General features: G+C 39.6%; 1 protein-coding gene and 1 pseudogene across 3 annotated transcripts in view; one reads left to right on the forward strand and one right to left on the reverse strand.

The window, feature by feature from the left end:
- Positions 1–21076, forward strand: part of PDE5A (phosphodiesterase 5A) — a 150131-nt gene that overhangs the window by 25343 nt on the left and 103712 nt on the right. For all 3 annotated transcript variants that reach the window (XM_081493237.1, XM_081493246.1, XM_081493256.1), the window contains exon 3: positions 14030–14119. In XM_081493237.1, coding sequence (XP_081349363.1) covers positions 14030–14119 — 90 coding nt within the window. The remainder of the gene's footprint in view (positions 1–14029; positions 14120–21076) is intronic.
- Positions 3044–3143, reverse strand: LOC145521496 (U2 spliceosomal RNA; annotated as a pseudogene).

Raw genomic sequence — 21076 nt, forward strand, 5'->3', positions numbered from 1 at the left:
TTGAGGACATAGCTGAAGGATTGCTGCCAAATTTGCAGAATCCCCTTCCCATCTTAGGTGACAGTGGTAGAGCAGGACCATAAATATGCTTCAGTTTTGCTGAGAAAGCCTTCATTTGTCTACATTGTCCTAAACTTCACCAACACTGAGGATTTCTTCACTTATATCAATTTTATTTAATTTCTTTACCATCTTTAGAGTTTTTGGATTACCCAAAAAGTTTTTTCATAAGATGTTACAAAAAGTCTGAAAGAACTTTTTGGCCATTCCAATAATATAGTGTAATTTTTGTTTTGCAGTGAACAGTGATTTAATTCTTGTCTAAAATAGGCCCAGTGCCCTTGATTTGCAGTGCCCCAGGGTGAAGCCCTGTAACCTGGCTACTCCACCCTTGATACCCTCGAGCTGCGTTTATAGTGGCCTTATGGAAGATTTTCCTGGCACAGAATTTCATTAGAAGTTGTGGGATTGATTGTGATGTAATTTACATTGGTTGCTGCTGCTGCTGCTGAGTCGCTTCAGTCGTGTCTGACTCCGTGCAACCCCATAGACGGCAGCCCACCAGGCTCCGCCGTCCCTGGGATTCTCCAGGCAAGAACACTGGAGTGGGTTGCCATTTCCTTCTCCCGTGCATGAAAGGGAAAAGTGAAAGTGAAGTCTCTCAGTCGTGTCCGACTCTTAGCAACCCCATGGACTGTAGCCTACCAGGCTCCTCCGTCCATGCAATTTTCCAGGCAAGAGTACTGGAGTCAGGTGCCATTGCCGTCTCCAATTTACGTTGGTATTAACAGTGAAAATCAGTTGGCTAGTGGATAATTCATTACTTGGCTTCCCTGGTGGCTCAGTGGCAAAGAACCTGTCTACCAATGCAGGAGACACGGGCTCAATCCCTGGATAAGGAAGATCCCCGAGAAGGGAATGGCAACCCCCTCCAGTATTCTTGCCTGGGAGATTCCATGGATGGAGGAGCAGGATGGGCTAGTCTGTGGGGTCGCAAAGAGTTGGCACAACTGAGCACCTGAGCACACACGCAGTCCATTACTCAGCCCACTCATAAACAGTAGTAGTCAAAATACTGTCTCATAGCCTTTTGTGGAAATAGTCAAAATATGAAAGCATGTTCTGTGTTTTCTTAGTCCTACAGATTCCTTAAATATGTAATCTGTAAAAATGACACTGTATAGCAATATTTCTTCAGCTTACATGACCACAGAACACTTAGAAGTTGTAGTACAGCAGTAGAAAACCAAGCAGTAGCCATGAAATAAAATAGTGTTCACATTGAAGCTAAGAATAAAAAAATCTCTTAGATAAATTAATTTTAAGAAAAGGTCAACATTTGATTCCCGTTTTAAAACTTTGTAACAGAATGGTATACATTTGGGAATTCAACTGTTTTATTACTGATAAAATAATACATTCACATATTTAAAACATGACATGATCCATGATAGAACAGCTGTTCTTGCTACTTATCATGTGGTACACTGTGTAGGCCCCATAGTAACACAGGAAAGTTGAGGCTCCTCTGTGCAATTTGAGGGGTCATAGATGTTTTGACCAGTGACTTTCAGTTATACCACAAATGTCAGTGATATTCAGTCAACACATTATCTCCTCCTCTATCAGTCCATCATTCATGCAACTTTCTTGAATGTGGCACAGCATTTATTAGTAATAAGATATTGACACAATAATCAGAACAACTTACATAAATGTGTTGGAATTTTCCTTGTACTTGAAAACTAGACATCGTCCAGTATTTAGATCAGATTGTGTATCAGTCAGTGTTCTTCGGAGAAACAAACCAGTAGGATATATAGAGATAAATAAGAAGTGATTTATTGTAGGAATAAGCTCACTTGGGTATGGAGGCTTAGAAGTTCCACAGTCGACCTTCCATCTGCAAGCTGGAGAACCAGAACTGGTGTAGCTGATGGTATAACTCAGAGCCTGAAGGCCTAAGAATCAGGGGGGCCAGTGGTGTAACTCTGGTCTATGTCTGAATCAAAAGCTTTAGAGCTAGGAGCTCTGGTGGACTGCAAGAGGGCAAGAAAATATGGATATCTTAATTCAAACAGAGCGAATTCGTCCTTCTTTCCTCTGCCTACTCAAGGGATTGGATGATGCCCACTGGCATTGATAGAGATTTTCTTTACTCACTCTACTGATTCAGATGTTCATCTCCTCTGGAGACATCCTCACAGACACATCTAGAAATAATGTATTATCAGCCGTTTGGGCGTCCCTTAGCCTAGTCAAGTTGACACATAAAATTAACTATCACAGATTGCCTTGAAGCCCTGGTTCTATGTCTGGTGGAAGCCTTACGCCTCCCAAGATTTCCTATGTCAAAGGGTTTATATTGTCTAAATAACCCTCTTATTTCCTAAGTCAATAGGAATGCAAAACTTAGACCCATCTCTTGGTTCCATGGGACAGCCTCTCCATGGACACCGTGATTTTTAGGGAGAGAAATTGGAGGGTTCTGAGGGAAGGATCACATTGCCACTCATGTGGTCTTTACCCTAGAGCTGCAGCTCTTCCCGCTCCAACCTCATTCCCCCCTTTTCAGTCCTTCTTCAGATAAATACGTCTTCAGCATCTCTCATCCTGCAGGTGTCAGGTGCTACTCAAGTGAATTTCTGGTGAATAAAATTATTTCCCAAATGAATTTCAGAGGAAAGAAATAACAATAGCAACTGTTCTAATTTTAATAAATTACCAATTTTGATACATTTGTCATGTTGTCATTGTGTCCTAGGGAACAGAGTTTGGGAACTGCTGTATCTTTGTTAAATACTCTAATCATCTTTAGATAGTCCACTTTGTGGAAGAAGACCAGCATATAATTTGGCAAATCTACTTCGTTATTTCCTTTTTTGTTTTCTGTTATTTTTATTTTTGTATGATTTCAAGCTTATAGAAAAGTTGCAAGACCAGTATCAGAAACTTGGGTATACCCTCTACCCAGATTCTCTAATTGTTTATATTTTGCCCCATTTGCTTTATTATTTTCTTTTTCTGTGTGTAATGCATGCATATTATTTTTTTCTGAACCACTTGGAGACATTTTTACTATATGTATTTTCTGATAAGAACAGATACTACACTTGATCTTAGCTAAAAGGCTGAGAAGCAATTACTATATATATTTTCTAACAAGAATATTGTCTTACACAATTGTCATACTTTTATCAAAATCTGGAAATTTTTTGATACAAAGCTCTTAGCTAACATTCCATAGTCAAATTTGGTCAGTTGTCCCGTGAATGTCCTTTGCAGTGGTTTTTTTCCCCCTCTGTTCAAGGCTCTAACTCAGGGTTACATATTGCATGTATTTGTCCTATCTTGTTAGTTTCCATTAAATCTGGAGTAGTTTCTCAGTGCTACTCTATCTTTCTTGACATGTATTTTGGAAGGACACAGGCCAGTTATCTTGTAGAATGTTTTTCTTGAATAGATTCAAGTTAGGCGCTTTTGGCAGGAATACCATAAATGTTCTTTCGACCTCATTTGGCTTTACAGAAGACAGTCCGTTCTTCACCTCTGCACCAGCTGGGGTGTCCTGCAGTCCTACTCACTCCTGACACTAGTTGCCCGGAGTGAGTACAGACCCCGTGGGTTAAGGACCCTGTCGTACAATGTTGTCCCCATCTAACATGCCAGCTGTAAGGAGGACCCCAGGGCAGCCACACTTGTTTCGGGCTGACTGAAAATGCAGGGGTTCCCCACTCGGGTTTAGTGATCTGCTGGAATGACTCAGAACTCAGGAAAGCGCCATACTTAAGATTACAGCTGTATGTTTATAAAGGATGACATTCAGAAATAGCCTAATAGAAGAGATACACAGGGCAAGGAGTGAGAGGCGGGGGACACAAAACTTCCTTGTCTGCCCTCTATGGCAACACCATCCCAGCACATAGATCACCTTTACCCAAAAGTTCCTCAGTCTGATTTTGTTTCATTATGTAGGGATGGTTGATTAAATCATTGACCATGGGTGACTGGACTCAATCTCTAGGACTCACTCTCCACCTACCCAGTGGCAGGGCTGAACGCTCTGACCCTCTGATCACTCAGTGGGTTTCTGGGTAGCCAGCCCCGGTCCTGCAGCTGTTTGAGGCCTTCTCCCCCATGAGACTCTGCATTAGCATGAGCTCAGATTTGCTGGCAGGGGCTTGTTATGAATAGAAAAAGACCATCAGTCAGGTAATTCCAAGGGTTTGAAGAGATCTAATGCCAGACCAAACATGTTTTTTAATTATACCACAGACCTTCTTAGCATATGTTACCAGTTAGCACACGATGTTACTTTACCACATTTTTGGTGATGTTCAACTTGGTAAGTAGGTTAAAGTGGTGTCCACTAAGTGTTTCACTATAAAGGTACAGTTTTCCCATTGTAATTAATAAATATCTTAAGGAAGTTACTTTGATATTGTGTAAATACTCTTTTCCTTATCAGTGCACTTACCACTTTCGGCATCTACTAATTTTCCAACTTTATATCAATAATACCACCTATATGTATTAGTTAGCATTCTAATGTAAAGAAGAACTTCTTTATTCATTCATTATTTCTATCATTATGGGCTCATGGATTTTTATTTCTTAATGAGTCATGCTGTGTTACTATCTTATTCATATCATCAGATTATATCCGATTTATTGGCTCCTATGTCCTTTTGGCTCAGTCTATCAAATCCTAAAAGATGATGCTGTGAAAGTGCTGCACTCAATATGTCAGTAAATTTGGAAAACTCAGCAGTGGCCACAGGACTGGAAAAGGTCAGTTTTCATTCCAATCCCAAAGAAAGGCAATGCCAAAGAATGCTCAAACTACCACACAATTGCACTCACCTCACACGCTAGTAAAGTAATGCTCAAAATTCTCCAAGCCAGGCTTCAACAGTACATGAATTACGAACTTTGAGATGTTCAAGTTGGTTTTAGAAAAGGCAGAGGAACCAGAGATCAAATTGCCAATATCTGTTGGATCATCGAAAAAGCAAGAAAGCTCCAGAAAAACATCTACTTCTGCTTTATTGACTACGCCAAAGCCTTTGACTGTGTGAAACACAACAAACTGTGGAAGATTCTTAAAGAGATGGGAATACCAGACCACCTGACCTGCCTCCTGAAAAATCTATGTGCTGGTCAACAAGCAACAGTTAGAACCAGACATGGAACAACAGACTGGTTCCAGATTGGGAAAGGAGTACGTCAAGGCTGTATATTGTCACCCTGCTTATTTAACTTACATGCAGAGTACATCATGAGAAACACTGGGCTGTATGAAACACAAGCTGGAATCAAGATTGCCAGGAGAAATATCAATAACCTCAGATATGCAGATGACACCACCCTTATGGCAGAAAGTGAAGAAGAACTAAAGAGCCTCTTGATGAGAGTGAAAGAGGAGAGTGAAAAAGTTGGCTTAAAACTCAGCATTCAGAAAACGAAGATCATGGCATCTGGTCCCATCACTTCATGGGAAATAGATGGGGAAACAGTGGAAACAGTGTCAGACTTAATTTTTTTGGGCTCCAAAATCACTGTAGATGGTGACTGCAGCCATGAAATTAAAAGACGCTTGCTCCTTGGAAGAAAAGCTATGACCAACCTAGACAGCACATTAAAAAGCAAAGATATTACTTTGCCAACAAAGGTCCATCTAGTCAAGGCTATGGTTTTTCCAGTGGTCATGTATGGATGTGAGAGTTGGACTATAAGGAAAACTGAGCACCGAAGAATTGATGCTTTTGAACTGTGGTGTTGGAGAAGACTCTTGAGAGTCCCTTGGACAGCAAGAATATCCAACCGGTCCATCCTAAAGGAAATCAGTCTGAATACATTGGAAGGACTGATGTTGAAGCTGAAGCTCCAATACTTTGGCCACCTGATGTGAAGAACTGGCTCATTTGAAAAGACCCTGATGCTGACAAAGATTGAAGGCAGGAGGAGAAGGGGATGACAGATAAATGAGATGGTTGGATGGCATCACCAACTTGATGGACATGCCTTTCAACAGGCTGTGGGAGTTGGTGATAGACAGGGAGGCCTGGCGTGCTGCAGTCCATGGGTTCGCAAAGAGTCAGACACAACTTAGTGACTGAACCAATGTCTTTTTGATATGTTCCCACGTCACTCTTGGCATTTTCTTGCTTTCTGGGGGAGCTGAAAGTTTTAACTACTTAGCAGGACTAAGACTTACCTTACACTTTCTAGACTTATCTTACACTTTCCTTGCCATAGACCTAGGAATCCTGGTTTCTCTCAGTGGAAGGGATGGTATTTTAAAACCAAGATCTAGGCACTAGGCATGCTCTTGCTACTAGTTTATCAGCCAATAGAGCTAGGAAAAAAAATACACAGACTAACATACACTAATATTTTACTTATTCCTATAGCTAGCTACCCACTATATTGTAAACAATAAATTCTTACTTCTGATTTCAATCTAACACCTCAAGTTGCATTTTGTTTTCTTCCTCCAAAAATGAAGAACCTAGCTTCCTTACTCTTCTTTTTTTAATTGAAGTATAGTTTATTTACAGTGCCATGTTCAGATGCATAGCACAGTGGTAAAGTTATGTGTGTGTGTGTGTGTGTATATATATATATATATATATGTGTGTGTGTGTGTATATATATACACACATATATATTATATTTCAGATTTTTTTCCTTTTAGGTTATTATAAAATATTGAATATAGTTCCCCAGCTTTCGGAGAAGGCAATGGCAACCCACCCCAGTACTCTTGCCTGGAAAATCCCATGGACGGAGGAGCCTGGTAGGCTACAGTCCATGGGGTCGCTAAGAGTCGGACACGACTGAGAGACTTCACTTTCACTTTTCACTTTCATGCATTGGAGAAGGAAATGGCAATCCACTCCAGTGTTCTTGGCTGGAGAATCCCAGGGATGGCGGACCCTGGTGGGCTGCCGTCTATGGGGTCGCACGGAGTCAGACATGACTGAAGCGACTTAGCAGCAGCAGCAGCAGCAGCCCCAGCTTTACAGTAGGCCCTTATTGGTTATCTTTTTTACATATAGTTTGTTAATCCCAAACTCCTAATTTATTGCCCCACGTTTTCTCCTTTGATAACCGTAAGTTTGTTTTCTATGTGTATAGGTCTATTTCTGTTTTGTAAATAAGTTAATTTGTGTCTTTTTTTTTTTTTTAACCTTCCACACATAAGCAGTATCATAATAATTACCTTTCTCTGTCTGGCTTACTTTATTTAGTGTGATAATCTTAGATCCATCCATGTTGTGCAAATGACATTATTTCATTCTTTTTCATGACTGAGTAATATTCCATTCTACAACAAAAGAGACAGGAATACACTGGACAAAAGACAGTCTCTTCAATAAGTGGCACTGGGAAAACTAGACAGCTTCACAGGAAAGAATGAAATTAGAACATTCTACAACACCATACACAAAAATAAACTCAAAATGGATTAAAGACCTAAATGTAAGACCAATTACCATAAAACTCCTAGAGAGAAATGTCAGCAGGACATTCGTGGACATAAATCACAGCAGTATGTTTTGGGGTCCATTTCCTTATTGTTTATATATTTGTGCATGCTCTCAGGCCAAGTTCCAAGCTCTTTATTCCTTTCTGTAGAATCTGTTTCTTCAGGCTTGAAGAACTTTCATTAGTATTTCTTTAGTATTGGTCTGATGTTTACCTAAAAATGCCTTCATTTTGCCTATAATCTTGAAAGATATCTTTACTGCAAAGATACTTCTCAGTTAACAGTAGTTTTCTTTCAATATTTAAAATGTTTTCCCACTTTTTTTTTTCTGGTTTTCGCTTTTCTTATGAGAAGTCAGCCAGCCTTCACTTCTTACACATTTCATGTTAGGTATCATTTTCACACTATGTATATATGTTTAAGGTTTTCACTGACTTTAGGAAATTTTTGGTCATGTGTTTAAATATTTTTTTCAGCCCCATTTTCTTCTCTTTGGACTCCAATCGTGTAAATGTTAGACCATTTGATGTTGTCCCAGAGAACATTGAGGCTCTGTTAACTTTTTATAGTTTTTGTTTTTCCTCTCAGTCTTTTTGATTAGATACTTTGTCAGTCTACCTTCAGGTTCACTGACTCATCCAATCTGCTGTTAATCAGTGAACTCTTCATTTTAGACTTTGTACTTTTCAGTTCTAGAATTTCCATTTGGCTTTTTAAAAATACTTTTTTTCTTTGCAGAGATTCCCATCTGTTCATTTTTACCATATTTTAAGTTTTTAAATACATTTGTAATAGCTGCTTTGAAGTCCTTGTTTGTTAATTCCAATATCTGAATCACCCTGGGGTCATTTTTTATTGACTGTTCTTTTTCTTCACTATGGGTTGTAGTTTCCTATTTCTTCATTTGTTGTGATTATGTTTTTTGTAGGCTGGATATTGTGACTGTGTGTTGAAAGTCATTTGGATTATATCATCTTCTTTTAAAAAAGGGCTGACCTTTATTCTTGCAGGCAGTGAAGTTACTGGAAGATCCTTTTGTTCCTGTCAGATTTGGTATTATTATTTATTTTGATGGATCTACTTTAGTTTTAAATTTATCCTTAGGGAGTGCTGCCTGAGTCTACGGTAGGGTCCTTACTCCCAAGGAGTGGCCCTCCTGTGTCTCAGCTGAATGCCTGTGTACCTAGTGAGGTGCCTCTAATGGGTGGGACCCCAGTGTCTTCAAACATTTTTATAATTGGTAGCACTATTCCACTTTCAGCTTTCAACAGGTAATTTTTGCTTGTTCTCTTAAGAGTCTTGCCAAATACATGTTCTAACTGGCTAGCCACTGTCTTCTGCCACTCCTCCTTTATACCGTACCCCACTCACAACACAGCCTGTCTTATCAGGTACTTTGCCTTGCACATCCCAGCACTTTTGTTATTGTTATTGTTCAGTCCCTAAGTCTTGTACAACTCTTTGCGACCGCATGAACTGCAGCATGCCAGAGTCCCCTGTCCTTCACTATATCCTGGAGTTTGCTCAAATTCAGTCCATTGAGTCTGTGATGTTGTCTAACCATCTCATCCTCTGCTGCCCCCTTCTCCTTCTGCCTTCAATCTTTCCCAGCATCAGGGTCTTTTCCAATGAGGGACTTTGCAACAGGTGGCCAGGCTATTGGAGTGTCAGCTTCAACATTAATCCTTCTAGTGAATATTCAAGACTGATTTCCTTCAGGACTGACTGGTTTGATCTCCTTGCTGTCCAAGGGATTCTCAAGAGTCTTCTCCAGCACCACAGTAATAAAGCATCAATTCCTCAGCACTCAGCCGTCTTTATGGTCCAACTCTCACATCCTTATATGACTACTGGAAAAACCATAGCTTTGACTAGAAGGATATTTGTCAGCAAAGTGATGTCTCTGCTTTTTAATACACTGTCTAGGTTTGTCATCGCTTTCCTTGCAAGGAGCAAGCATCTTAATTTCATGGTTGTAGTTACTGTCCACAGTGATTTTGGAGCCCAAGAAAATAAAATCTGTCACTGCTTCTACTTTTTCCCCTTCTATTTGCCAGGAAGTGGTGGGATTGGATGCCATGATCTTAGTTTTCTGAATGTTGAGTTTTGAGTTAGCTTTTTCACTCTCCTCTCTCAACCTCTTCGAGAGGCTCTTTAGTTCCTCTTCACTTTCTGCCATTAGAGTGGTATCATTTGCATATCTGAGGTTGTTGATATTTCTCCCAGCAATCTTGAGTCCAGCATATGATTGAAAAATCCAGCCCAGCATTTCATATGATGTACTCTGCATTTCAGTTCAGTTCAGTTGCTCAGTCGTGTCCAACTCTTTGCAACCCCATGAATTGCAGCACGCCAGGCCTCCCTGTCCATCACCAACTCCCGGAGTTTACCCAAACTCATGTCCATTGAGTCAGTGATGCCATCCAACCATCTCATCCTCTGTCATCCCCTTCTCCTCCCACCTTCAATCTTTCCCAGCATCAGGGTCTTTTCCAATAAGTCAGCTCTTCGCATCAGGTGGCCAAAGTACTGGAGTTTCAGCTTCAACATCAGTCCTTCCAATGAACACTCAGGACTGATCTCCTTTAGGATGGACTGGTTGGATCTCCTTAAGTTAAATAAAACTTAGCAATTTTTATTAAATTGTTACAATTTAATTTAAGGGTGACAATATACAGCCTTGTCGCACTTCTTTCCCAGTTTTGAACCAGTCATTTATTCCATGTCTGGTTCTATCTGTTGTTTCTTAACCTGCATGCAGGTTTCTCAGGAGACAGGTAAGGTAGTCTGGTATTCCCATCTCTTTAAGAATCTTCCAGTTTGTTGTAATCCACACAGTCAAAGGCTTTAGCATAGTCAAACCAATGGTTTTTTTCTGGAATTCCTTTCCTTTCTCTGTGATCAAAGGAATATTGGCAATTTGATCTCTGGTTCATTTGACTTTTCTAAACCCAGCATGTACATTTGGAAGTAATTCTTGGTTCACGTACTGCTGAAACCTAGCTTGAAGGATTTTGAGCATAACCCTGCTAGCATGTGAAATGAGCACAGCTGTATGGTAGTTTAAACATTGAGAGTGGACCATAAAGAAAGCTGAGTGCCAAAGAACTGATGCTTTTGAACTGTGGTGCTGGAGAAGACTCTTGAGAGTCACTTGACTGCAAGGAGCTCCAACCAATTGGTCCTAAAGGAAATCAGTTCTGGATATTTATTGGAAGGACTGGTGCTGAAGCTGAAACTCCAATACTTCGGCCACCTGATGCAAAGAACTGAGTCCTTAGAAAAGACCCTGATGCTGGGAAAGATTGAAGGCAGGAGGAGAAGGGGGTAACACAGGATGAGATGGTTGGATGGCATCACCCACTCAATGGACATGAGTTTGAGCAAGCTCCAGGAGTTGGTGATGGACAGGGAGGCCTGGTGTGCTGCAGTCCATGGGGTCACAAGAGTCAGATAGGACTGAGCGACTCAACTGATCTTGAAAATTCTTCAGCATTGCCCTTCTTTGGGATTGGAATGAAAACACGATTTCTAGTCTTGTGGCCACTGCTGAGTTTTCCAAATTTGCTGACATGAGTGTGGCACTTTAACAGCATCACCTTTTAGGATTTTTAAACAGCTCAGGTGGAATTCCTTCCCCTCCACTAGCTTTATTCATAGTGATGCTTCCTAAGTCCCTTTTGACTTCACACTCCAGGATGTCTGGCTCTAGGTGAGTGATCACACCATCATGGTTATCTGGGTCATTAAGATCTTTTTTGTACAGTTCTTCTGTGTATTCTTGCCACCTGTTCTTAATCTCTTCTGCTTCTGTCATGTCCATACCGTTTCTGTCCCTTGTTGTGTCCATCCTTGCATGAAATGTTCTCTTGATATATCCAGTTTTTTTGAAGAGATCTCTCGTCTTTCCCATTCTGTTGTTTTCTGCTATTTCTTTGCATGGTTCGGTTAAGAAGGCCTTCCTATCTGTCCTTGCTATTCTCTGGAACTCTGCCCTCAGTTGGTTGTATCTTTCCCTTTCTCCCTTGCCTTTTACTTCTCTTCTTTCATCAGCTATTTGTAAAGCACTTTAGAAGCCCTGAATTCAGTTCCATTTGGAACTGTGGTTCTGCTTGGGCACTGCCTACCTTCTCCTTGGTGGGAGAGATGCTGCCTGGAGGGGCAAGATTACTGCAGTGCAGCCATGTGCATTCTCCTCTTCACTGTGTGTGGTTTAGTTGTCTCATTTATTTGATCTGGTCAGATATTTTCCAGCAGGAGGACAAGTCTGGTACTAGTTGTTTTATTATAGGAGATGGATATTTAAGCTTTGTGGGTTTTTGTTTTTGTTTCTTACTGTCATGTTCTCATAAACAGTGAAAGAAATAATAATAGTAATAGTAGTGCTCCATTTTTCTTTCAATGGTTCCTGGACCTAGAAGCATTAGAAGTTCTCTGTGTTTGTAGCCCTTGCACTGGGTGCATTGTTAAAGGAAAATTCTTTGAGATGCCAAAATTCTCTTAAAGTGATTTTGAGGCAGACATTACTCCTACTTCTTTCACTGAAGAGTGAAATCCAAGGTTACTGTTTATTTTAAACTTCCAGTATACACAAAATCTGTGGAAGTCCTATACGTTTCAGACTCTTACTTTGATTAGATAGTTGGGTTTAATCCTCTTCTTTATATTGGTCTTGTATTTCAGATATTCATTAACAAAATAATTGCTAAGGATTCATTTCCATTCATATTTTGACTATTAGCTTATGGAATAATTCCCTATATAAATTCATAATGTTTAACTTCTTTTAATTCATCCATATCAATAGCCTGTCTGCTTTCTTTAGATACCTTGCAATATAGCATGTTATTTAAAACTGGTTTTTTAAAACATCCAGGCAAGATTTTCTCTGTCTTTTTAACACAACTTTGAACATGTTTGCAGAAAAATTAAAATGCAATAGTGTTCATTTGTAATATAAAATATTTATGTCGATTTTCCACCATTTTGTAACTTTTCGTTTGAAACTTTGTCTTTAAGGCCGAGTTCGGCCCTCTAAACGGGAAAATTGGCCTCATTTCTGACCCTGCTGCTGCTGCTGCTAGTCGCTTCAGTTGTGTCTGACTCTTAGCGACCCCATGAACTGTAGCCTACCAGGCTCCTCCGTCCATGGGATTTTCCAGGCAAGAGTACTGGAGTGGGGTGTCATTGCCTTCTCTGATTTCTGACCCTAGTTTGATGGAATTTAGTGTAATCATTTACTTCATTCACAGCTTTGGCTTTGCATGACTTTAGACTAATTAAAAAAAAAAAAGAAGTGCTCTTCAAAGATGAGGATTTTTCCAGTGTGACTAGTCCATATTTTCCAAAGGGAATTCCAAAAGTAGAGTTTTTACAACAATAATGCTATTGTTAGGTTGAGCATGTAAGTTCCCAAGGCTGTTGCTTTGAAGGGAATAATATTCATTCAGATATTTATGTTCTGGTATGTTTGCTTCCATTCTAATTGTATCTCATATACTAGTATCTGTCCATTTCCTTGAGTTTTTCCTCCCACCTCTACAAGATTTGTTTTAAGCTATAGTAAACTAAAAAAGATCACATTGGCTAACTATGGTATCGGTTGTTAATGAATTGCTTCATTTATTTAACAAATGTTTTTGAGTTCCTGAGTTGATCTTGGGAATACAGCAATGAACCAATAAAAGCCCCTCATGGAGTTTACAGCCTACCTTTAATCTTCTTAATCTGGTTTAATGGAAGATAGCCTGCATCTTTTTTTTCTTTAACCCACATTTTGAATTACACATTTCGAAAGCCCTTTGTGATGATTAGACGTACAAGGATGTACTTTGTGAAAGGGGAAAGAGATGCAGAAGATCAAGGAGTTGTTTATAGTTTGATGAAGGCCATGCACTTTTATTAAATAAAAAAGAAAAGATTTTAGTTCTTATGAACATCTGAGATAGAAATACAGAATACTGAGGTAACAGATAAACAGTTGTTTGTTGTTGCTGTTGTTGTGTTATGCTCTGTCGTGTCCAACTCTGTGGCCTGGTGTGCTATAGCCCATCACGCTCCTCTATTCACGGAACAAGGTCAGTCGTTAGAAGGGAAGTAACATCAGTACTGGAAAGGTCGTTTTGGAGGTGGTGGGTTTTATAGGAAAAAATTTCAGACCAGAGATGCTCTTCTTTTTCAGAAGAATCAGTGAGATGGGAATAGGCAAATTTTATTACAGAAGAGGAGAGTTGTCACTTTTTCTGGAGTTTAAGTGAGACTATCTAAATTGGTTACTTTTTTGAATTTTCTTTATTTCTTAACATTTGTTTGCATCTGTATTTATTCATGAACACTAGCTTCTTTAAAAAACTTTAAATTTATCTTTGTCAAAGATTATATGTACTTATATGATTTGATACCTTTTACAATGATAAAATTAACATTCAGAGCAACAAGGTAAGTCAAAGGTTAGATTTCTCTAATCCTATAAATCAAAAAATCAAATCAATCATTGAACAAGTCAGTCACTAAATTGAATTTCATCTCCCTTACTAGGATCCTCGATTCAATGCAGAAGTTGACCAAATTACAGGCTACAAGACACAAAGTATTCTTTGTATGCCAATTAAGAATCATAGGGAAGAGGTAAGCCAATTTTCCATTTTTTAAAAGGTCATTTGGAAACATTTTTCTTTTTGAAAATTTTTTTTTGCTTTTCATAATTCTGAAATAATGCTGTAGTGCAGTTAACTGGAAAGTGCTTAAATGTTCTGCTTGATGTTTTTTATTTAGACTTTAGTAATAGAATTGTATTCTGATTATTTACTTTGACCTAGAAATACATTTTAGGTATATAATTTTTTTACTTCTGTTTCCTGAGGACCTTACTCTATCCTAAGATATATAACTGTGGTTGTGATTATAATCAATTTATTTCATATTATATTTTGAACACCTGAATGCTTATTTCATAAATGGTTATCCAATCTCAATGGCCATCAACTGATTTTATTTTTTATTCCAAAAGAGGTTTTGAAAAAAATGGAAATTGTAGCTAACTGCAAGCAAAATTTATTGTGAAATTATAACAAGCAAATGAAAATAGGTTGGTTTATATTTCACCTAATTAGAAGGTTTGGATTCTGTAAACACTGAATGTTCTCTTCATTTTACATTTATTTGAAAAAAATAGTTAATAAATGATCATTTAAACTGAATGCTTCACTTGAGTGTTCTCAGCCCTGTGTGCACATTACAAACAACTGTGGAACTTCTGAAACATTACAGATTAAATCAGAATCTCTAAGGGCAGGGTGTAGATACTGATACATTTTTAAGCTCCTCAAATAATTCTAAAGTGTAGCCAGGGTTGAAAATCATCTCTCTAAGTGATAACAAATAGATTGAAAGAGCTCCTATTTGTGGTCCTTAACCTCAGAGGCAAATAGAATCACCTGTGGAGCATTTAGAAATTCTAAACCCACAGTTGTTGTTGTTCAGTCACTAAGTGCTGTGGGACTCCTGTGACCCCATGGACTGTAGCCTGCCAGGCTCCTTTGTCCACAGGATTCTCCAGGCAAGAATCCTGGAGTGGGTTGCCATGCGCTCCTCCAGGGGATCTTCCTGACCCAGGGTGGAACCTGCATCTCCTCTCCTGCATTGGCAGGTGGGTACTTTACGACTGAGCCTATCAGTCTTTTACCAAGTTCTATAGATTTATTTTCTATTAGTGTTTCCCGTTTCTCTTTCTTTCTTTCGATTTCATTCCTGCTACCTGTACTGTACCATGATTCAGATCTTGAGGTGATGCCTGAACGTTTCAAATATTCTCCTAAGGAGTTTCTGTACTTTAAAGTCAGCTTCCCTTTGATCCCCACTACATATGCCCATGGGCGTTTCCCTGAAACACAGCCTCCTAAATCTGAGCCTCCGAAACAGGAATGTGCACGTGCAGTCTTAAAATGCAGGTGCTGAGTCAGTGTCTAGGTGAGCCCTGAGTGCGAGTCTGTCCCATGAGCACTGAGTTGATGCGGGCGCACCTGGTCTGCAGTCACGGCTTGATGAACAGGTTCCTAGGTCAGTGACTTCTCCGTCTTCTAAATGCGTTCTCAGTGCCTTAGAGTTGCTACATGGTTTCTTAAGAAAGTGGTTATAGCCACGATTACTAAAAGTACCTGCTAAAACATATATATGAGATTAAATAATAAATTAGCTAATTAATTGTGAATGAATAAATGAAATTGAAAATACCATGCATGGACCAATGGTATTCTTAAGGGATTGCCAGATAAAGGAAATACAAAGCTTATCTTATGCAATATTGGGGACGTAGTTATACTAAAAAACTATTTGTTATTCATCTAAAGTTAAATTTGACCAGACATCCTATAGTTTATCTTGCTGCCCTAGTCATAAACCAAGGATGTAATTGTGTGCACTTAAGAAGGTGAATAGGAGAGATAAGAAAGCCTTTCTCAGCGATCAATGCAAAGAAATAGAGGAAAACAATAGAATGGGAAAGACTAGAGATCTCTTCAAGAAAATTAGAGATACTAAGGGAACATTTCATGCAAAGATGGGCTCAATAAAGGACAGAAATTGTATGGACCTAACAGAAGCAGAAGATGTTAAGAAGAGGTGGCAAGAATACACAGAAGAACTGTACAAAAAAGATCTTTACCACCCAGTTAATCACAATGGAGTGATCACTCACCTAGAGCCAGACATCCTGGAATGTGAAGTCAAGTGGGCCTTAGGAAGCATCACTACGAACAAAGCTAGTGGAGGTGATGGAATTCCAGTTGAGCTATTTCAAATCCTAAAACATGATGCTGTGAAAGTGCTGCACTCAATATGTCAGCAACTCTGGAAAACTCAGCAGTGGCCACAGGACTGGAAAAAGTCCGTTTTCGTTCCAATCCCTAAGAAAGGAAATGCCAAAGAATGCTCAAATTACTGCACAATTGCACTCATCTCACATGCTAGTAAAGTAATGCTCAAAATTCTCCAAGCCAGGCTTCAGCAGTACGTGAACTGTGAACTTCCAGATGTTCAAGCTGGTTTTAGAAAAGGCAGAGGAACCAGAGATCAAATTGCCAACATATGCTCGATCATCAAAAAAGTGAGAGAGTTCCAGAAAAACATTTATTTCTGCTTTGTTGACTATGCCAAAGCCTTTGACTGTGTGGATCACAATAAACTGTGGAAAATTCTGAAAGAGATGGGAATACCAGACCACCTGACCTGCCTCTTGAGAAACCTGTATGCAGATCAGGAAGCAACAATTGGAACTGGACATGGAACAACAGACTGGTTCCAAATAGGAAAAGAAGGATGTCAAGGCTGTATATTGTCACCCTGCTTGTTTAACTTATATGCAGAGTACATCATGAGAAACGCTGGGCTAGAGGAAGCAAAAGCTGGAATCAAGATTGCCGGGATAAATATCAATAACCTCAGATATGCAGATGACACCACTCTTATGGCAGAAAGTGAAGAGGAACTGAAGAGCCTCTTGATGAAAGTGAAAGAGGAGAGTGAAAATGTTGACTTAAAGCTCAACATTCAGAAAACTAAGATCTTGGCACTTGGTCCCATCACTTCATGGCAAATAGATGGGGAAACAGTGGAAACAGTGAGACACTTTATTTTTTTGGGCTCCGAAATCATTGCAGATGGTGATTGCAGCCATGAAATTAAAAGACGCTTACTCCTTATAGGAAAGTTATGGAAGGAAAGTTATGACCAACCTAGACAGCATATTAAAAAGCAGAGGCATTACTTTGCCAAAAAAGGTCTGTCTAGTCAAGGCTATGGTTTTTCCAGTGATCATGTATGGATGTGAGAGTTGAACTATAAAGGAAGCAGAGCGCCAAAGAATTGATGATTTTGAACTGTGGTGTTGGAGAAGCCTCCTGAAAGTCCCTTGGACTGCAAGGAGATCCAACCAGTCCATCCTAAAGGAGATCAGTCCTGAGTGTTCATTGGAGGGTCTGATGTTGAAGCTGAAACTCCAATACTTTGGCCACCTCATGCGAAGAGCTGATTCATTTGAAAAGACCTTGATGCTGGGAAGGACTGGGGGCAGGAGGAGAAGGGGACGACAGAGGATGAGATGGTTGGATGGCATCACCTACTCAATGGACATGAGTTTGGGTGGGCTCCGGCAGTTGGTGATGGACAGGGAAGCCTGGAGTGCTGCAGCTCATGGGGTCGCAAAGAGTGGGATATGACTGAGCGACTGAACTGAACTGAAGAAGGTGATGTTCAGCTTTTAGTTTATAAGTATGCTTTAAAACCATGGCCTGTGAGACTTATCCCCAATCATGCTCTGGTTAAACATCTTTTTCTAAGTTGTGTGAACACTGAAGATTGAGGGAATCCATGAGAATATGCAACAAAATCAGCAGGGTGAAGAGACTGCCTTTCTGCAACAGAGCATCCTCTGGGTACACAAGTTTCTGTCTTTGTAACTGCCAATGAGGAAAGTGAAAGTGAAGTCACTCAGTCGTGTCCGACTCTTTGCGACCTCATAGACTGTAGCCCACCAGGCTCCTCCGTCCATGGGATTTTCTAGGCAAGAGTACTGGAGTGGGTTGCTTAAACTAAAACAACAGTAACAAAAACCCCTGCTGTATTGAGGTATAAGTTAGGTAATCAGATTCACCCATTTTAAGTGTATAGTTTGATGAGTTTTTAGCAGATGGATGTACAGTCCTGTAACTCCCACTATCATCAACATACGAAACATTTGGGGCTTCCCTGGTGGTCCAGTGGCTAAGACTGCACTCCCAATGCAGGGGGCTAGGGTTCGATCCTTGGTCAGGGAACTGCTCCCACGTGCTACAGCTAAAGATCCCAGTGCAGCCAAATAAATAACAACAATAATAAAATTTTTAAAAGATGCAAAGCATTTCTGTCCCCTCAGATATTTCCCTGCACCCCCTGTAGTCGAGCTCCGTCTCCTCCCGCAACCTTCTGTCACTGGTATTTTGCCTTTTCTGAAATGTCATGTACATCATATAAGTGGAGTCATACAGTATGTAGTCTTGTGTGTCTGCCTTCTTTCACTTAGTGTCATGCTTGTGATTCATCCATGTTCTTGCGTGTGTGAATAGTGTGTTCCTTTTTTATTGCCGAGTGATTACTCCTAGGTTCGGATGTGCCGTGATTTGATTATCTATTCATCCATTGATAGACTTTTGAATTTCCAGTTTTTGTGTCTTAGGAGAAGACACACTATTGATGTTTGCATACTGGTCTTTTTGTGGACATATTTTCACTTCTCTTGGGTAAATATATAGGAGGGGTATCTCCAGGTCATGTGTTGGGTGTTTGTTGAATTCTATAAGAAACTTCCAAAGTCCTTTCCAAAGTGGCTGTGCCATGTGCTTTTTCACCCGTGATGTATATGACAGTTCTAGTTGCTTCACATCCTAGGTAACACATGTTGTTGTCAATTTTTAAAAGTTTTAGCCCTTAAATTTGATTACATGAATAAATAACCTCGCTCACAGTCACGGGCCGTCTGCTCGCTTACAGACCTGATTAAAGTGGGTTCAGCTACAGGTCCCCAGATTATGACTGAACAGAGCTCCCCCTAAGATTTCTGCTGAATTATTCAGTATTCTCAGCATTGCCTGCCTCCAGGCCCTTCCTCCCCTGCTGTCTCTGTTTCACCCTGGGATGATTTGATGAGAAGACTGAGCTCTTCACTGATTTTCACGAAAGCTTATTCACACAGAACATTTCATGAGATAAAAATTTTTCAGTGACTTCACTGGCGTCTTAGTAACTTTACTGATGGGAAGGTTTCCAAACACAGCTTTTTAAACATCTTGCTGACCCTCCCCGTTCTTTGTCCTCTCCTCCCACGCTCACACTGCTGGGTTTGAAATTATTTCCTGTGAGAATTATTTCTTCAGAAAAAAAGGAATGAAGAGAAACAGTCAGAAAAACAGTCATACTCTCAGCATGGTTATGGTATAAAAAGTAATTTAGCTGACCAAGAACCACTGAAGAAGATGAACTGTATGAATTCCAAAATTATCTTTGGATTTATAGCTGCATAAACAAACTGGGGGCAATGTTTGCTGTTGTGTACATACAATAGAAAAGTGCTCTTTCTCCCATGAAGCTTTTTAAATCAAAATGGGAGAGTCCCAGTAAAGGCTTTGGGGAGTACTTGTTAAGATTGCTTGCTCTGGGCTTGAATCCCATCTTCAACACTTCAACAGGATAGAATTGGTTAATCCCTTGGATCTTCAGTTTCCTCATCTGCTAAATGAGGGCTGTAAAAGGACCTACCTACCTCACAGGGTGGTTGTAAAGATTAAATGTGTTTGTTCATGCAAAGGGCTTGACATAGTTCCTGGCACACGGGAAGTGATCAATAAATGTCAACTATCATTTGTTTAAAGGAGACATAGAACTTCCATGAGAAAAAAAGGATGAAGAGGTCATCAGCCACATAATAACCAGCCAGCTGGGATCAAATGACAGCCAGCACAGTCCCTGACTTAACTGGTCTGTTACCCTCTAACAAACATTAAGCTTAAAAGAAAGATATTTTTCATTATTTTTGCTCATAAACGAGACAAAGTAAATTTGGTTTCTTCTCTTTGTGTTAGTGCGGTTGTATCCAGTAAGCTGACACTGACTCCAACTAATTACCAAGGAGCCGAAGATGAAATGTGATTATTAATTGTTTATAAAATGTCTTGGCACCTTTTAGTGATCCCGGTTTCTTAAGGTACCAGCTCTAGAGAGCTGATTGAAAGGAGCAATTGAATACTGAATGCTAGAGTCTGAACTACAGCATAGTACAGAATATTCAGGAAGATTTTTAAGATTCAGTAAAATATGTAATCACTTCATCTGCCTCTCTTGTGAAATATTTCAACTAATTAACATTTTTAGGAGTTCTTTTCATTAGTGTTACAATTGTAAGTATAATAGTGCAATGCCTTTTTGGAATTCAAGATCATAGATATTCCTAAAACTTCTGTGACAGAATTTTTTTTAAGTCATAGAGGATACATGTTTACAACTTTCCCTTCTCTGTATATTCCCTTCTAAGACAGTGGGGTTAAAGGGCAAAGGGTGCTGGTGGTAGGGAGCAGACTGGAAAAACTAGAAGCTAAAATAATTTATTTGGGAAAGGTCACAGAACTATTGAGTAGAGAAAATGAATGAAGACAAAAAGTAAAGGAGTCAATGGAGAGAAAAGAGCCAGTCTAGGCTGTATAATAAAAAGGTTTGAGGAACAATGTGGGTAGGACTTGGGAAATAACTCCTTATCCTGTGGAAACTGTTCTGAGGACTTGACGCATGTTAATTCATTTAAATCTTTGTCACAACCAGAGGAGGTAGTCATTATTTTATTCCCACTTACAGAAGATGAAACTGAGTTATGGGACATTTAGGGAACTTGGCCAAAGTCACATAACTAAAACCTGGCGAATCTGAAATTGAAACCTAGGCAAGAGGGTTTTTTAAAATTCCACTGTGGACAATGACTGCACTCTCTTTCTTCTGCCTCTATGTTTTCTTGAACTGCTGCAGTAAATGTTTAGATTACTTTTGATTTGGGGGTGGGAAGTT

This window comes from Giraffa tippelskirchi, chromosome 1 (assembly GCF_054371585.1).
Source record: "Giraffa tippelskirchi isolate mGirTip1 chromosome 1, T2T-mGirTip1v1.2.pri, whole genome shotgun sequence".
NCBI lineage: Eukaryota > Metazoa > Chordata > Mammalia > Artiodactyla > Giraffidae > Giraffa > Giraffa tippelskirchi.